The sequence below is a fragment of the Sorex fumeus genome, unplaced genomic scaffold (assembly GCF_029834395.1).
Source record: "Sorex fumeus unplaced genomic scaffold, SorFum_2.1 ptg000021l, whole genome shotgun sequence".
In the NCBI taxonomy this organism is placed as follows: Eukaryota; Metazoa; Chordata; class Mammalia; order Eulipotyphla; family Soricidae; genus Sorex; species Sorex fumeus.
The window spans coordinates 6,754,828-6,770,717 of record NW_026606078.1 but is presented as its reverse complement, the minus strand read 5'-3'; the positions used below and the strand labels follow the sequence as shown (position 1 = coordinate 6,770,717).

Genomic DNA, 15,890 nt, shown 5'->3' with positions numbered 1-15,890 from the left:
ATGGGGGTGGGAGGGATATTATCCATGGTGGTGGAAAATGGGCACTGGTGGAGGGATGGGTATCTGATCATTGTATAATTGAAACCAAAGCACAAAAAATTGTAAATCTACAACTGTAAAAAAAAATAAAATAAAATAAAGGGGAAAAAAAAAGAAATTCAGTGGCAGAAATGGTCTCTCTTATGAAGCCATCAACAGAAAGAACAAGAGCACAAAGGCTCGAAGGAACCTCTCAGAGATTAAGATCAAACTGTAAGGTGGGAAGGGAGAATACTGAGGAGAGACTATGTGAGGTAGCAGTGCGCCTACAAGAAACTGGCACAATAAGCTTCTCAGCACCAGGTGAGCTTCATCTTAACACATGTAGTGTATTAACTATAAATAATATCAAATCAGTTTATAAAACTTTCTAACCAGCGAACAATCACACCTAAAAAATCTCTATTAAAATATCATAAAATAGGGGCTGGAACAATAGCAAGCACAGTGGGTAGGGGGTCGGCCTTGCATGCGCCCAATCCGGGTTCAATTCCCAGCATCCCATATGGTCCCCTGAGTACTGCCAGGAGTAATTCCTGAGTGCAGATCCAGGAGTAATCCCTGTGCATTGCCGGATGTGACCCCCCCCAAAAAATCATAAAATATTTATGTAGATACTGAGTTTCCAAAGGATAAATTTCTCCGTCTAAAGTAAAGCCTTCCCATGCGGCTAGAGCAATAGCACAGCGGGTAGGGCGTTTGCCTTGCACGCAGCCAACATGGCCGACACAGGTTCGATTCCCAGCACCCCATAGGGTCCCCCAAGCACCGCCAGGAGTGATTCCTGAGTGCATGAGCCAGGAGTAATCCCTGAGCATCGCCGGGTGTGACCGAAAAAGCAAAAAAATATAAAATAAAATAAAATAAAGTAAAGCCTTCCCAATTATTCACTCAATTAGAATGGGAATGAAAAGTAAGTCTGACTTTGTTTAAGCCTTGGAAATCTATCAATACAACAAAATATATTAAATATGAAAAACTGTACAAGGGTCATTTCTGTAATTTACTCTACTACCAAATGTGGATCAAAACTTTAAGAAATATTAAGGAATAAAAATTAAAAGGTGGCAGTTCTGTTTCAACCATAAAAGCATATGGTTGAAATTCAATAAACATTTTCCTGTTGTTTGAAATGACCTCTAACAAAATAACCAAAATGCAATTTTTGTTTTAAAATTGTAAAAATTTGAAACCAAAATTGTTTAAGTCTAGCCTTTACAATAATGTAGTAATTAACTTACAATAGATATAATATATGCAGCCTCCAATTTGTTATTGGCAATCAACAGAAGGATAATTAGCCACAAAAGGAAGTGCCTGAAGCTTAAAAGCAATATGATCACTCAGTGCTATGAATATTTAATAAGTGGAATTTAAGAATGGATCAAAATGTTATTTATGCCTTTCTGTTTCCTTCCTTTACCCTTTTGTGCTTGTGCAAATTGTAAGATTAAGAAACTTTAAAAAAAAACAGTATTTGCCAAAAAATGTTTACTTTGGAAAGCTGCTGTCATCAATTCTCCTCAGCAGTAAGGTCACCCGAGGCCCAGGATGCATTTACTGCTCTGAAACAGCACCATTTTCCTAGGAAAGCTTCATTAGGAAAGAAAAGTCAGCTTATTTTTCAACTCTGTAAATTGGAGGAGTTAGCCCCAGGAATTACAGGAATTATCTGTAAGACATGGCAGGATTTTAATATATAAAATCATCAAAATTCAAAGGCAGCATCTTTCTGCACAAAGGACAGAAGAAAACAGGGTAACAGGCCCGCCCCATGCTCCTCCTGGTTCATTACTTCAGTCCCCAAATTATACATCAGTCACAAGCCAAGCAGTAAACATAATTTTTAAAAATGATCTTTGTAGGAAGTCTCTGTAGAAAACTATGAGTCGTGTTTAACTCTTTTTTTTTCTTTTTGGGTCACACCCGGTGATGCTGAGGGGTTACTCCTGGCTTTGCATTCAGGAATCACTCCTGGCAATGCTCGGGGGACCATGTGGAATGCTGGGAATCGAACCCGGGTTGACCACATGCAAGGCAAACGCCCTACCGACTGTGCTATTGCTCCAGTCCTTGTGTTTAACTCTTAAGATGCATAAAATCACTTACAATGTCCTAAAAAGTTCAAGATGAACAAGTCTTCCGTTTAAAACCAACCATAAATTAGATTACTTGTCCACTGCAATTTGTTTGATAAGGCTGTTGTACCTCATTCTTGCAAAATGACATGAAGATTTAGGTTGGAGGGTTACAGCTACAGTTTCAGACACAAACTGAACCCATATATAACTGGCTTTTACTGCAAAGATTCCCCATTCCTGTTGCCTAAGTGTCTTCCAGAAGGTTTACAAAAAAAAACGCTTATCTCAGATCTCACTCCAGGATTCAGCCTCAACTACACAGAATTTCCTTTGAAAATTGTAAGATGAACTGAGCCTCATACCACTGCCAAAGCTTGTATCCCTCTGATGGATTTCCATGTTCTCAGTTTCCAACACTGTTCTCCTAACTGAGACCTTGTACCTGTTCAGTCAATATCCACGATAGCTGCTATCAAATACAGGTGCATTTCATGAGTACCAGATTTAATTTTAGTCCCGTAAAAAATGATCTGCCCCAAATATGACTATCCACGTCACTGGGACAGCAATCTTGCCACAGATAAAAAATGGTTTTCATAGAAATCAATTACCGGGTTGTAGATGACATTCTGTAGGTTATTTAAGGACAACATTATTCTTTCTTCCTTAAAGCTGAACAGGTCTCTCTTCTGTAAACGATCTAGAACTTTAAGCACGTTTCTTCATTTGACGGTTTTCCAGATTGAAAGTAGTGTACTTTGTCCTGTATATAAAACCAAACCAAAGGGGAAGAAAAATAAGCATGCACTTTTTTATAAATGCTTTTTCATTGAAATTTATAAATTATTTTAGCATCAGAGATGAGGTACAACAGGTAAAGCATTTGCCTGATATGTAGCTAACCCGGGTCTGATCTCTGATATCTCATATGGTACCCCCAATCCCAGGAATAAGCCCTGAGCACAGCTACTTGTGGCCCCAAAACAGAAACAAACCAAAAAACAAAATTATCAATTATTTTACTATTTGTCAAATAGGAAGCCATTATGAAAATATGATCTAAATTTTTACCTATACTTAGGAATATACGAAATATATTTAGATTATGAATGGAGGAAATATTTACTTTAGAAATATGCCAGTAGAAAATTTCTGACATGAATCCTAGAAAGAGTATAGCAGTTAAGGCTCTTGTCTTGCATGCAGCTGACTGCAGTTCAATCCCTGTCACTGCACATGGTTCCTAAGCACTGTTAGGAGTGATCCCGGACCAGAGAGAGAGGAGCAAGCCCTGAACACTGCTGAGTATGGCTCAGATCCCTCTCCTCCAAGGTGGGGAGGGGGGATCAAAGAAAATTTCTAACATGAATCTTAATATTGAAATCTGAAAAAGGGGACTGGAGAGAAATTATGAGTTCACCCCAGTTGGATCACCTACACCACACATCCCCTGAGAATGCAGTGTGGCCCTGGAGACCTCTGAGCACTGCAGGGGAAAAACATCAAAAATAATAGCAAACACAGAGGCAGGGGGTGGGAAGGAATAGGGGTGACAGGATACGGGGGCCATTTGGTGGTGGAGAATAGGCACTGGTGGAGGGATGGATGCTCCATCATTGAATGACTGAAACTCAATCATGAAAGCTTTGTAAATGCATCTCACATTGATTCAGTAAAAAAAAAAAAGAAAAAAGTTAGAGGTCACTTTATCACTTAACTATGTTGAGGAATGTTTCCTCTATTGCAATTTTGTTGAGATTTTTATAATAAGTGGATATTGAGTTTTGTCAGAAAAGAAAAAAAATAGCAGGGGCCGAGCGACAACACAGTGGGTGGGTTCTTGCCTTGCACACAGCTTACTGGGTTGCTTCCCCAGGACTCCATCTGGTCCCTGATGGGGTGAGCGAGTGCAGCGTCTGAAGGAAGCCCTGAGCACAGCCAGATGTGGCACCCAAATCCAAAATAAATAAAATGAATAAAAATAACAACAATGGTGTACAACTGAAAATCATTTATAAAAATGAGAAGAACAGCACAACCTGGGAACAACAATTATACAAATCGTCTCTCAGATGTGTTCTGTTTACTCATCAAATGTGCTAATAAATCAATGAAATAGTAAGGGCTTCGTAAGTTTTGGCTAGTAACTGTTCACAGAAGGGCTGGTTTTTCCTCCTACAAACGAAAAAGTCAAAGGAAAAGAACCCAATCTCTTGAATAATGATGATAAAGCCGGCTTTAAAAAAAAAGTGGGAGGAGGACATTAAAGATAGTTTCAATACCTTTGGCCAAAGGTATTGATAGCTCCTGGGAAGACTCGGAACCGTAGGCAAAACCCAGAAAGGAAACTGAAACTTCCTACGTTTTTACTTCCGTTTCACTTCTGTAGAGCAAGATAAGTAAACGCAAAACACTTTGTCTCTATTCAGGAAAAACAATGAATCATTCCAGGGCTTTCCACCCAAACGTTACCCCTTAATGAACGTTCGTGACTTACAGGTTAACCTTTATATGTTCTGCTCCCCAAATTCATAAAAGTCAGAAAGCTGGAGAATTTGTTTCCTTTTCTTTCGTAAGCCACCAGAGCAAGAAGGAAAGGACACAGCTGTCATGGCCACAGAGGCACCACGTCGGGTGACCCACGGATGTGGGACGCCTGCACGAGCGCGATTCCCACCCCCACCCTCACCCCAGCATCCCGGGCTGGTCCCCGGGGGGCGGTCGGGGTCTCCCTCGCTTGAAGGGCGCCCCGGGGACCTTCGGCCTCTGCATCTCCCGGGGGGGCCTCGGGCCGAGAAGCTGGGATCGGCCACACCCTGCAGTGAACTTGTCATTTAAAGATCACCGGGAAGGACACGACCCTCGATCGCTGCCAGGGAATGGGGAGACCCCGAAGTCCTGCAGGCGGCCGCGGCGGGGTGGGCGGCAGCGGGGTCCCGTGGGGGAGTGGGGGTGGGGTGGGGCGATGCAGGAAGATGCCCACCTCGTTCCCCGAGCTCCCGGCCACCCACCCGGTCCCGATGCTGCCAGCGGGACAAGTCGACCTCCCGGGACGCCCACCCCGCCGCCGCCCCGCTTCCCAACTCCGCCCAGGCGCGCGCCCTCCGCGAGACGGGCCGCGCGCAGTCTACTCACCCCAGGCGGGCGCTGCTCACAGGCGACGGTGGGCGGCGGCTGGCGGTCCGGCGGCCGGTCCGGGGGGCCGAGTGGGATTACGGGAAGCGAGAGGACTCAATCCAATTCCATTTCCCGCTTCGCGCGCCGTCGCCGTGCGTCTGCTTCCCCGGGCGTGCTCGCGGCTCGCGGGACCTGCGGCCCGGCTGCCTGCTGACCGCCACGCAGCTCGGCGTCCTGCACAGCCTTTTGGGACGTGGGTCGTGATCGACTCGCTGCGGGTGGCACGGAGAGCAGAGTGGGTGGACCTTGCAGGCGTGGCTTGCCTGCCGCCCGGCCCCAGGGATCTGGGTTCGATCCCCAAGGCTTCCCCCCATGTGGGTCCCCGGAGTCCCGCATGGGGAGTGATCCCTGAGCAACTGCTGATTGTAACCCAGAACTAAATAAAAGAGAGAAATGCCTGCTCCTGTCCTGCTTGGGGTGGAAAGTGGTAGGCAGGGAAGAAAGCACCTGGGGTTTTCACCCCCTTTACCCTTCCACACCCCCCCCCTTGCCCCCTATTCTAATTAAGAATGTTGCCAAGAGGTGGGAGCGGTGGGGGGGGGGGGGGGTCCGGAGTGTGTGCTCTGCACGTGTCCCTGTGATGTAGGCAGATAGACAAGGAAGGCCCCCTCTCAAGGCAATGACAAAAGCCAGCCTTGCAGAAAATTGGAAAACAGGAACTAAGGCTAAATAAGACCCTCACCTGGCTCCTGCGACAGACCCAAAGAAGCTCCTGCAGGAACAAAAGGCCAGGAAAGGAATTTCAAAGAAGACCATCACCTTTCCCAACCCCCCCTGGTAACCTCCTTAGCAAAGGGCCCACCTGGGGCAGGTTGGGGAAACCCTATAAAAACCACCTTGAACAAGGGAAGAGCGCATATGCTGCCTGAGCCCATGTGTGCTTATGCCCACATAGCCGAGCACATGTGGTGCCTGCATCTCCCCTCTTGAGATGTGGACTTGCATGCTTTCATGTCTAATGCTAGGATGTGTGTAGGAGCTCTCTCTCCGCCCTTAGAGAAGCCGGTGTTCTCTCTTGAGTACGTTACTCTCACTCTGTTCCTCTCCAAAACCTCCAAATAAAATCTATTTATTTCACTGCTTATGTACTCCTGAAATTCCTTTCTGCGAGGTGAGACAAGAACCCAGTAACCCTGGGTCCCGGGCGGCAGAGGTAGAGGTGATTGGGGAGAAAGTGACCATCTTTCTCCTCTCTGCTTCACATAAGTCACCCGTGGGGCCCACCGACATCACCTGGATGCCAGGCCAGGTGCACAAGGGCTCAACTCGTCCTGAGGCTCCATTTCTGCCCTTTTGGAAGTAAAATGCTAGGGAAATGGGTTCAGTAAAGCCCCGGCACCCCAAGTCCCCAATTAATCACACTTAGACTTGCCGCGCTGCCAAGTACTTAGTGTGGGGCCAGGTGTTTTCTTTCTCCCCTGTCCTGGGAGCACCCATATTGGGTGTTCAGTGAATACCCGACCTCTTGGGTCCACAGTGACTCCTTTAATCTATTGGCTGTCGAAACATCAGAGATAAAATCTTGTGAGCTACCTGACGCAGCCAGCTGCTTTGGGTGTGTTTTCTCTTAGGAAACACAAAGTTTCCATCTTCTGGTTTGTCTCTATTTAATTTTTACCCACGTTTGTTACCCAATGACTCTTGGGGTCACTGCTCTGGCCACTCCCCTCGAGGTTGGCTTTCTTTTTTTTTTAATTTTTTTTTTTTTAGTTCAAATTGAGGAATTTGTTACCAATCCCATGTCAACAAGCTTGTTCTCCCATTCATTGATATCCTCCTATTCACTTTGCAAGTCTGGTTGATGCTTCAGGATCAGACTCAAACATGTTAGCCACCCCCCCATGAGGTGGTTAATTATCAGTCCTAGGGATGCCTGAAACCATCCATACAACGATAAATAGTGTCAAATATACTATTTCTCCCTATACAGTTTTCTGATCAAATTGAGTTTCTAAACTAGGTTCAAAAAGAAATAATCAATAATAATAAAATGGAAGAATGATAGTACAGAATATAGTAATGAATACTAAAATGAATAATGAATCATGACATATAGTAATGAATCGTGACATAAATAATGTCATGATGCAGGCAAGCTGTCAAAACATCTGACTATGTCCAATATCCTGAGAGCAAAGTTGAGAGTTTGAGAAAGCAGAAACCATAGTTTAAAAGCGACAGGGGAATTACTGTAGCTGCTTTAATGCTGGCTCTCACTGCCTTGGATCTGTACTTGACTGTGTATTACATTTTACCTATCCAACTTAATTGTAAGTTGGGAAAAGGGGGTTGTCTCACGTATTCACAAATGCTAAGGGTAACATTGCCCATGAAGTAGATGCCAACATGTAGGCTGAAATATTAGGTTCTTGATAAAATAAGGTAGCAGAACGTCTTCACAATTTTGCCTTGACTTGGTTCTTTTCTTTTGAAAGTTGGAAAAATATACTTGATTTATTTGATATTTACTCTTTAGTAAGTAGTATTTAGGTAAAAGCCAAAATCCAGTGTTAGTAGAGGAGTGCTGGCTTAAAATAACTACAAATACAGAGGATTTACTCATAGAATTTACACCCATCCCTTTACTGTTTAATGAGCTTGGTATGTTGGGGTTTTGTTCACTTTTTTTGGTTTTTTTGAGACATCTGGAAGTCCCCCCCAACACACACACAAATAAACCCTAATGAAAAGATAAAATGCTAAATAAGATTGGGGGCTTATTAATGGAAATTGTAGTACTCTTGTTATTCGGAAGGAATGATTGAAAATAAAACACCCACTATATTCTGTCAATGACTGTACCAGGTTTCAAGTAATTTTTTTTCTTTTTGGGTCACACCCGCCGATGCTCAGGAGTTACTCCTGGCTTTGCACTCAGGAATCACTCCTGGCGGTGCTCAGGGGACCATATGGGATGCTGGGAATCGAACCCGGGTTGGCCACATGCAAGGCAAATGCCCTACCCGCTGTGCTATTGCTCCAGCCCCTCATAATGTAATTTTTAAATGTTGGCTCTCCAAGCATTTGTTAAATGCAAGAAAAATAGGCCCTAATTCAATATTTTCAAAATACAACTTACATGTGATCAAACACTGTTAAGAACTTTAAATAGTAGCTTTCATTTTTAACTGGGAATTTAGGAGCCAGAACTCTAGCACATGTAGCAACAAATAATTATAAAGAAAAAGAAAGACTTATATTTTAAAAATCGCTGTAATAGTTGTAGATTTATGAGCTTTGAAAACACAGACCCTGCTGTCCATTCAAGCCTCATGAGAAGGTTAAGTCTTGAAAAATGCAGCTTTTAAATGATCCTGTTTGGGGGAGTGCATCCCTGACAATGCAGTTTTAAACATGTGTCTACTTCCTAAAAAAAATTACTTGGTTGGTGTCATCAGTATCTTCTGACTGCCCTATCCATCTTAAAAGGATTCATTTCCTCTTTGACTCATCTTGCTTTGAATTAATGAATTAATCTCTCACACACTTTAATCCCAGCATCACTTCTGGGCATTTAGCTACTTCTTCTTCTGCTGCTTCTTCTTTTTCTTTTTTCTTTCTTTTTTTGTTTTGTTTTGTTTTGTTGTGGTTATGGGCAGGGAATTTGGGCTACATCCAACTATGCTCACTGCTTACTCCTCACAGCTCAAGTAGTCCAAATACGGTGGGATAGAGCCTGCCCAGCCATTTGTAAGAACTTATCCGCTGTATTATCTCTCCTGCCCACTAAGCGTCTTTTTTTCACCCTCTAGATCCCCATGGTAGAGTTCTCCAGCTTACCTCTTATGTTCTACAGGTTCATGTCCCTAATATAGTCCTTTCAGGTGGCAGAAAAAGCTTCTAGAACTGTGATTTTGTCATAAAATAAAAGAACCTTGGAGTTGAGTGAGATCTTCAGGCATTTGGGATAGAGAGATAGTACAGAGGTTAAGATACTTGGCTTGCATGCCCAGAGTAACCCTTGAGGACCCCCAGGTGTGGCTCAGCGTCCCCTCCCCCAAGTTAAATTTATTAATTCAAAAAATGAAAGACTGTTCTATATTTTTTAATTTTTCTTTTAATGTGCTGGCACATGATGGTGTGTTAACAAGAGAGTGTCATATTGTTTGGTATGAGAAGAATATATCTGCAACTGTAAACTTTTAAAGTCAAAACTAAATCAGATATTTAAAGCAGCAGTATGCTCAGTAACATGATAGGAACTAGAGATATGGTGGGTTAAAAAAATGTTCCCTGGAGCTTAAATCTAGTGGGAGTTAGACAATGAGTAACTACACATATATGTATTTTTAAAAGAGTAAAAGAATGATGTTCCTCCTTGCTAATCCTTATTGTGATCTTTGTTCTTGCAAAGTTGCTGAGATTCGCTTGACTATTAAAAGGCCTCAACAACCCAATCTCAATAGTTAGCCAACCTTTCCTGCATATAGCTAATCCTCTTCCAGCTTGTATTTACACAGCTCAGTATTAAAAAAACAGTGACAAGTGAAACCTTGGGGAGGAATTTCATGGCAGGTTGGAGCAAGCAAGAAATCCAGGTGGTTTTTCCAAATAATAAAAATGTCATTGAGTCCAAGTACGTAAAAAAGCCCTTTCTGTTTGTGGACCTTTGAAAAACATAGACTGGAGATACAGTGTGCTAAATTCCCAGCCACTCATTGTCCAGCCCTAACAATTACTAGCGTGATTCTCTTATTTCCTTTGCATCTCACCCATTTCCTCCCCACCACTGGCTCACTTGGGAGCAAAATTTAAACTGACTTAATGTGTAAGAAAACATTAAAACTAGTTGTTAGAATTGGAGAGCTAGCTCAAAAAATATATCAAGAGACTTGAGCACATGCCTGGCATGCATGAGGCCCGAAGTTTGACTCTGGCAGTGTAAACTCTTGATACTCCTAATGGCCCTCAACATGGTTGGGACTAAGCACTGCCTGGCCAACTTGTACAATATTCCCAGAAATGTCTTCCTGAGTCCTGAACACTTCTGGGGAGAACCCTCCAAAAACCTAGTTGTAAGGCTTTTTTAGAGGGCCACCCCCTGCTGTTCACAGGGCTATTCCTAGCTCTGCACTCAGGGATCACTCCTGGTGTACTTGTGGGACCATGTGGTATGCCGGGGATCAAACCCAGGTCAGCCATGTACAAGGCAAGCACCTTACCCACTGTACTATCATTTCAGCTCTTGTTGTTAAACTTTAAGGTATAATAACAGATGGAATATATTTTTTGGCCAGAGGACTTGAGAGGTAGCATATCGTTTTAATTACAAGTCATCAGGAGTCACTGTCTGTACGTTTTCTGTTTTATGACATCAAAACTGGTCAGAGGTTTCATATGTGGTTAGCCTGGTGCCTTACACACTTCCTTTTAGTGTGTAATCAATAGTTTTTAGGTTGATGGTTATTACCTAGATCCATAACTTGTTAGGAATTTTTAAAAAATGGTGATATGTAAATTTCATCTTTCTGCCAATATTTATTTATTTAGTTTGTCACTTGTCACTTGTCATTCCATTGATCATCGATTTGCTCAAGCACATGCCAGTGTTGACTCCATTTGTCCCCGTTGCATGCTAGCGTAGCTCAATGGCATATTGGGGGCTCTTTCAGGGTCAGGGGAATGAGGCCTGTTATTGTTACTGTTTTTGGCATATCGAATATGTCATGATTAGCTTCCAAAGCTCTGCCGTGTGGGCGGGATACTCTCAGTAGCTTGCTGGGCTCTCCGAGAGGAGGCACATCAGTGGGCTAGAGTATGAGGTTGCTCCAGGAAAAACTGCATTACACTCTTCCGAGAGCTTTTCTGTGTGTGTGTGTGTGTGTGTGTGTGTGTGTGTGTTTGTGTGTGTGTGTGTAGGAGTACTGCCATTTATTCAGTCACTGATTAGCTGATTGAATTGGGCATGAACTCCACTTTACTTTTTTTTTCATAATTTTATTTATTTATTTATTTTTCTTCTTATATTTATTTATTGAATCACTGTAGGAAAAGTTACTTTAAGTTTCAGGTTTAAGTCTCAGTCATACAATGATCAAACACCTCTCCCTTCACCAGTACTCATTTTTCACCACCAAGAACCCCAATATACCCCCTCCCACCTCTCCCAATGCCTGTGAGGCAGATGACTTCTACTTAACTCTTCTCTACATTGATTACATTCATTATTTCGACAAAAGATGCACCATTATTGTTTAGAATTTTCCCCCACCGCAACAATCAGAATTGCTAAAAAGACATTGTGAAATACTTTGTCTTCTATAGCTGGTTATGAGAATCATATAATGTCACGTGGCCGCTATCGGGGGAGGCAGAAGGGAGCAACACCCTTTCCCTCCCGGTGATGCATGGCGCCGTAGTTTAACGCATGGTCCATTCACTTTTCTGCCACAAGCTATCGAGCTCTGGATTAAGTCCTTTTGCTGGAGAGCCACTCATGGGGGGCAACTCCAAGAGCTTTGTTTTATCGTCTCTGGATGTCGGCCATTGATGAGATTACATGGCACCGGAGGCAGTTTGTGGGTGTGGCCGCCAAGCTACCGGAAAACTGGTGATCTGGGTGGAGGAGGCCCAGTCACAGTTTGAGCAGGCTTAGAGATCTCAGCCACAGGTCCTGCATATCTGGGTTCCTCTGCTGATTCCTTCATGCGTGAGGCTTGTCCAAGCATGTGGAGAGTGTCCTTGATCATAGCTGTGGCTAGGTTCTGGAGGCTTTCGGTTGCCAGGGTTCTACTTGGGGTGGGAGGGAGACTCAACCCGCCCCTCTCCGAGGTGCCCCCATGAAGACAGCCTGGGCAGGTGCAGGAGATTCCAGAGTCCAGAATCTTTGGACTCCAAGGAAATACTGGATATTTAGGTTTTTTTTTTTTAGTTATTTTTAGTTATTTTTATTTCATTAGTTATTTTTTTCTGCCAATATTTATGAGTTGGAATTTTATTTTTGGCTTGTGGAGGGAGACTACCAAGCAGTTCTCCACGGCCCAAGGGACCAGGACCACTGAACTGGGCTGAAACTTGGATGTTTCAGTGCTAAGCCCCAGGATACAGTGCTGCTCAGACCCCGCAAAGGGACAACCAGAGACTCCCCAGCAGTGTTTGGGGTTCTCCAGGACCACATCCAGGAAAATCCGAGGGACCCTGTAGCGCCAGGGACTGAACCCAGGTCAATGTTTGCCACTGTATTTTCTCCATGATCCTATGAGTTGATCATGAAGTTCTCTAAGGAATTATTACTATTTAGTTTGTCACTTCTTTTTATCAACTTTTAGTGATCCCTTTCCCACCCTACCCCTACCAGGAAAGGTAAAATTTATTCCAGAAATAGAAGGTTGAGTGGGTTATTGCTTGATTCTTTTTCTTTCTTTCTTTCTTTCTTTCTTTCTTTCTTTCTTTCTTTCTTTCTCTCTTTCTTTCTTTCTTTCTTTCTTTTTTCTTTCTTTCTTTTTTCCTTCCTTCTTTCTTTCTTTCTTTCTTTCTTTCTTTCTTCCTTCCTTCCTTTCTTTCTTTCTCTCTTTCTTTCTTTTTGAAAGGTATGCAGTTAAGAACAATTCAATCTCTAGTACTCATTTTTCCTGAGTGATGTTTTAATTTCCTAATTGATTTTTTCTTTTTTTCTTTCTTTTTTTGGGGGGGGGGGGCACACACAGTGATGTCCAGGGATTACTTCTGTCTCTATACTCAGACATCACTCCTGCCAGGTTCAGGGGACCAGGTGGTACCCTGATTAAACCTGGGTCAGCCACGTGGTACCAGGATTAAACCTGGGTCAGCCACGTGTAAGGCAAGTGCTCTACCTTCTGTATTATCTCTTCAGGCTTCTAATTGATATCTTTTGTTTTGGGGGCAACAACTGGCAATGTTCAGGGGTTACTTGTGACTCTGCATTCAGGAATCACTCCTGGTAGTGCTTGAGGGTGCTGAAGATCAAGCCCGGGTTGGTTGCAAGAAAAGCAATTGCCTTACCCACTGTACTACCTCTTTGGACCCATAACTGATATTCTTAATAAGTTGGTTGCCTAAGCTTTCACAAAAAGTAAATAATGAATTTTTAAAAAATCATTATGAATTTATGACATTCATATTTTCTAGTGTTTTAATTTTTTTCTGATTTCTTTGAGCTGGCCTTATTTTTGGACCTTTGGGGAAGGGTTCTCCAGGAGCATAACAGGACGCAAGAGCTTGAGGACTTGTTACTGCCAAGGACCCTACATTCAAGACATGCACTTCAGTTTCTGAGCTCTCTCCCTAAGCCCCCACAATCTAGTAATTCAGACAGTTTTCTTCGCTTTCTGTTATGACAAGATATCCCAACAAAATGTTCCAAGGTATGATTTTCATTTACATTCAAATCTCAACTCAGCCATTTCTTCAAAGAAATATTTATTTAATTATTTAGGATTTGGGGGCTCTTGCTGATAGTGCTCAGGGTCTACTCCCAGTTCAGTGCTTGGACACATCCTTCCCTACAGTGGTCAGGGGACTATTGCAGGGTCCCTGAGAACCACTAAGTTTGATTCCTGAGTGCAGAGCCAGGAGTAACTCCTGAATATTGCCAGGTGCAGATCAAAAACCAAATTAAACTAATTAACTAAAATTTTGGAAAAACATATAAATTTGCAATCCCACACATGGTATATATCCACAGGAACTGAACATAAGTTCTCAAAAAGATATCTGCTTACAGTAACATTATTCACAAACAACTAAAAAGAGGAAGCAACCCAAATGTCACTCAACAAATGAGTAGATAAAGAAGATATGATATATATTATAACAGTATATTAATCTGTCTAAAAAAAAACAAAGAAAATCTTGGGCTGGGGTTCAGAGTCATCAGTAGAGCAAATGCCTCATGTGTGTGAGGTCTGGGGTCAATTTCTTTTTTTTTTTTAATTTTTTTGCATTAAATATCCATGCTCGAGCGGGCCCAGTAACGTCTCCATTGGAGACTTTGTTGTTACTGTGTCTGGCATATCGAATACTCTCGGTAGCTTGCCGGGCTCTCCGAGAGGGGCGGAGGAATCGAACTCGGGGCGGCCATGAGACAGATCATTACAAAGCTGTGCATAATTGGGTTTCAGTCATACAACGATCCAAAACCCAGCCCTCCACCAGTGTACATTTCCCACCACTAATGCCCCCTGTTTCCCTCACACCACCCCCACCACCACCACCACTCCACTACCTCTATGTCAGGCATTTTTCTTCTTTCTCTCCCTCTCCTTTCATGCATTATGGTATGCAATACAGATACTAAGAGGTCATTGTGTTTGTTTAGCACATTCAATGCAAGGCAAGTGCCTTACCCACTGTACTATCTCTCCAGCCCTCTGTCTTGATAGTGTTTTTTTGTTGCTATTACTGGCGTTTTGCAGGTGCCAAGGATCGAACCCGGGGTTTGCATAAGCAAAGCAAGTATCCTACTACTAAATGACATTCTCCGCCCATACTCACTTTCATTTTATTAAACATTTGAAAAACTTAGTCACAGCGATTTAAACTTTACAATGCTGTCAATGATATAGTTTCATGACTACAACATTCCAGCACCATACCTATCACCCAAGTGTTCATTTCCCCCCATTATTGTCTCAGGGTTCCCCCTAACAACACACCCCCTCCCACCACAACTCTCTTTTCCCAGCCCTCCCACAAATCTCACTCACAGGCACTTTTAGTCTTCGATAAATTTCTTGTTTTATTCAATTGTAAAGCCTAAGGGTCACTATTCTTTGTAAGGGCATTTTTGTAGGTATTCCTTTTGATCCTCTCCCCCTCACCCCCAATCTTCCCTTTGCTGTTGCGATACTTGGAAGTTATGCACTTGGTTGCAGTGCTCCTAAACTTGGTTGTGGTGTTTGCACACTTAGAAGCAGTGTTTGTGCTAGCACACACTTTGTGGTGTCACTAGGGATCACAAATGGCCATGTCCTTGGGACAGCACTCAACATGGGGTGTGGTGCTAGGAATCACATCTCCATCCCTTCCTCCTTCCCTCCCACTCTTTCCCAGTTAAAGCAAATTATTTCTTGGATCTAAAGATTCAGTCGCAAAGTAGTCTGACTAAGTGGACTCAAAAAGTGTATGTGCTAAAGGACGAGTCTCTGGGGAATGGCTCCTTCTTTCTGTAAACCAGGGCTCACTATTCACCTCCTTTTCCCTTCTTCAAAGGATTAACCTATTTACTTTGCAGTCCTATAGCAGCTGTCACCTCCAATGCTACTCACAATCCCCTCAGACACAGTGGAGTAAAGTGTGAGCTGGGACTTCCTTTAGTTTTCCCGCCACCTCAAAACTCACCTTCTTGTCTAGTCTTCCATCCCACCCTCATTTCCTTCCCTCTTTCTTCTCTTTCCTTCCCTCCCCATACTACCCCCACCCCATCCTTCTTAGATTATATTGAACTCACTTCAGGGAAACAGATGGGGCTTTTGTAAAAATGGAAAGAGTGAAATTATAGATATCCCGGGAGTCTTGTGACTGTCTCATGAGTGGTTATTTTTGAGGATTTTTTTTTTACTTCCTGTTCTGAGTGTTTTGCAAGCGGTTGTGCCTCTATATGCCAGAAAGACCTCAGGAAGTCCATGGATCCAT

At 43.0% G+C, this 15,890-nt stretch overlaps 1 protein-coding gene across 3 annotated transcripts in view; it reads right to left on the bottom strand.

Moving 5' to 3' along the window:
- Positions 1-5,459, bottom strand: part of LGALS8 (galectin 8) — a 31,434-nt gene extending 25,975 nt beyond the window's left edge. For 2 of the 3 annotated variants that reach the window (XM_056113589.1, XM_056113590.1), the window contains exons 1-2: positions 5,256-5,456; positions 2,732-2,883 (exon numbers count right to left, since the gene is read on the bottom strand). In XM_056113589.1, coding sequence (XP_055969564.1) covers positions 2,732-2,773 — 42 coding nt within the window. In that variant the 5' untranslated portion in view covers positions 2,774-2,883; positions 5,256-5,456. Of the gene's footprint in view, positions 1-2,731; positions 2,884-5,255 lie in introns of all 3 variants that reach the window. The other variant, XM_056113591.1, reaches the window with a different exon arrangement.
- Positions 5,460-15,890: the final 10,431 nt, after the last annotated feature.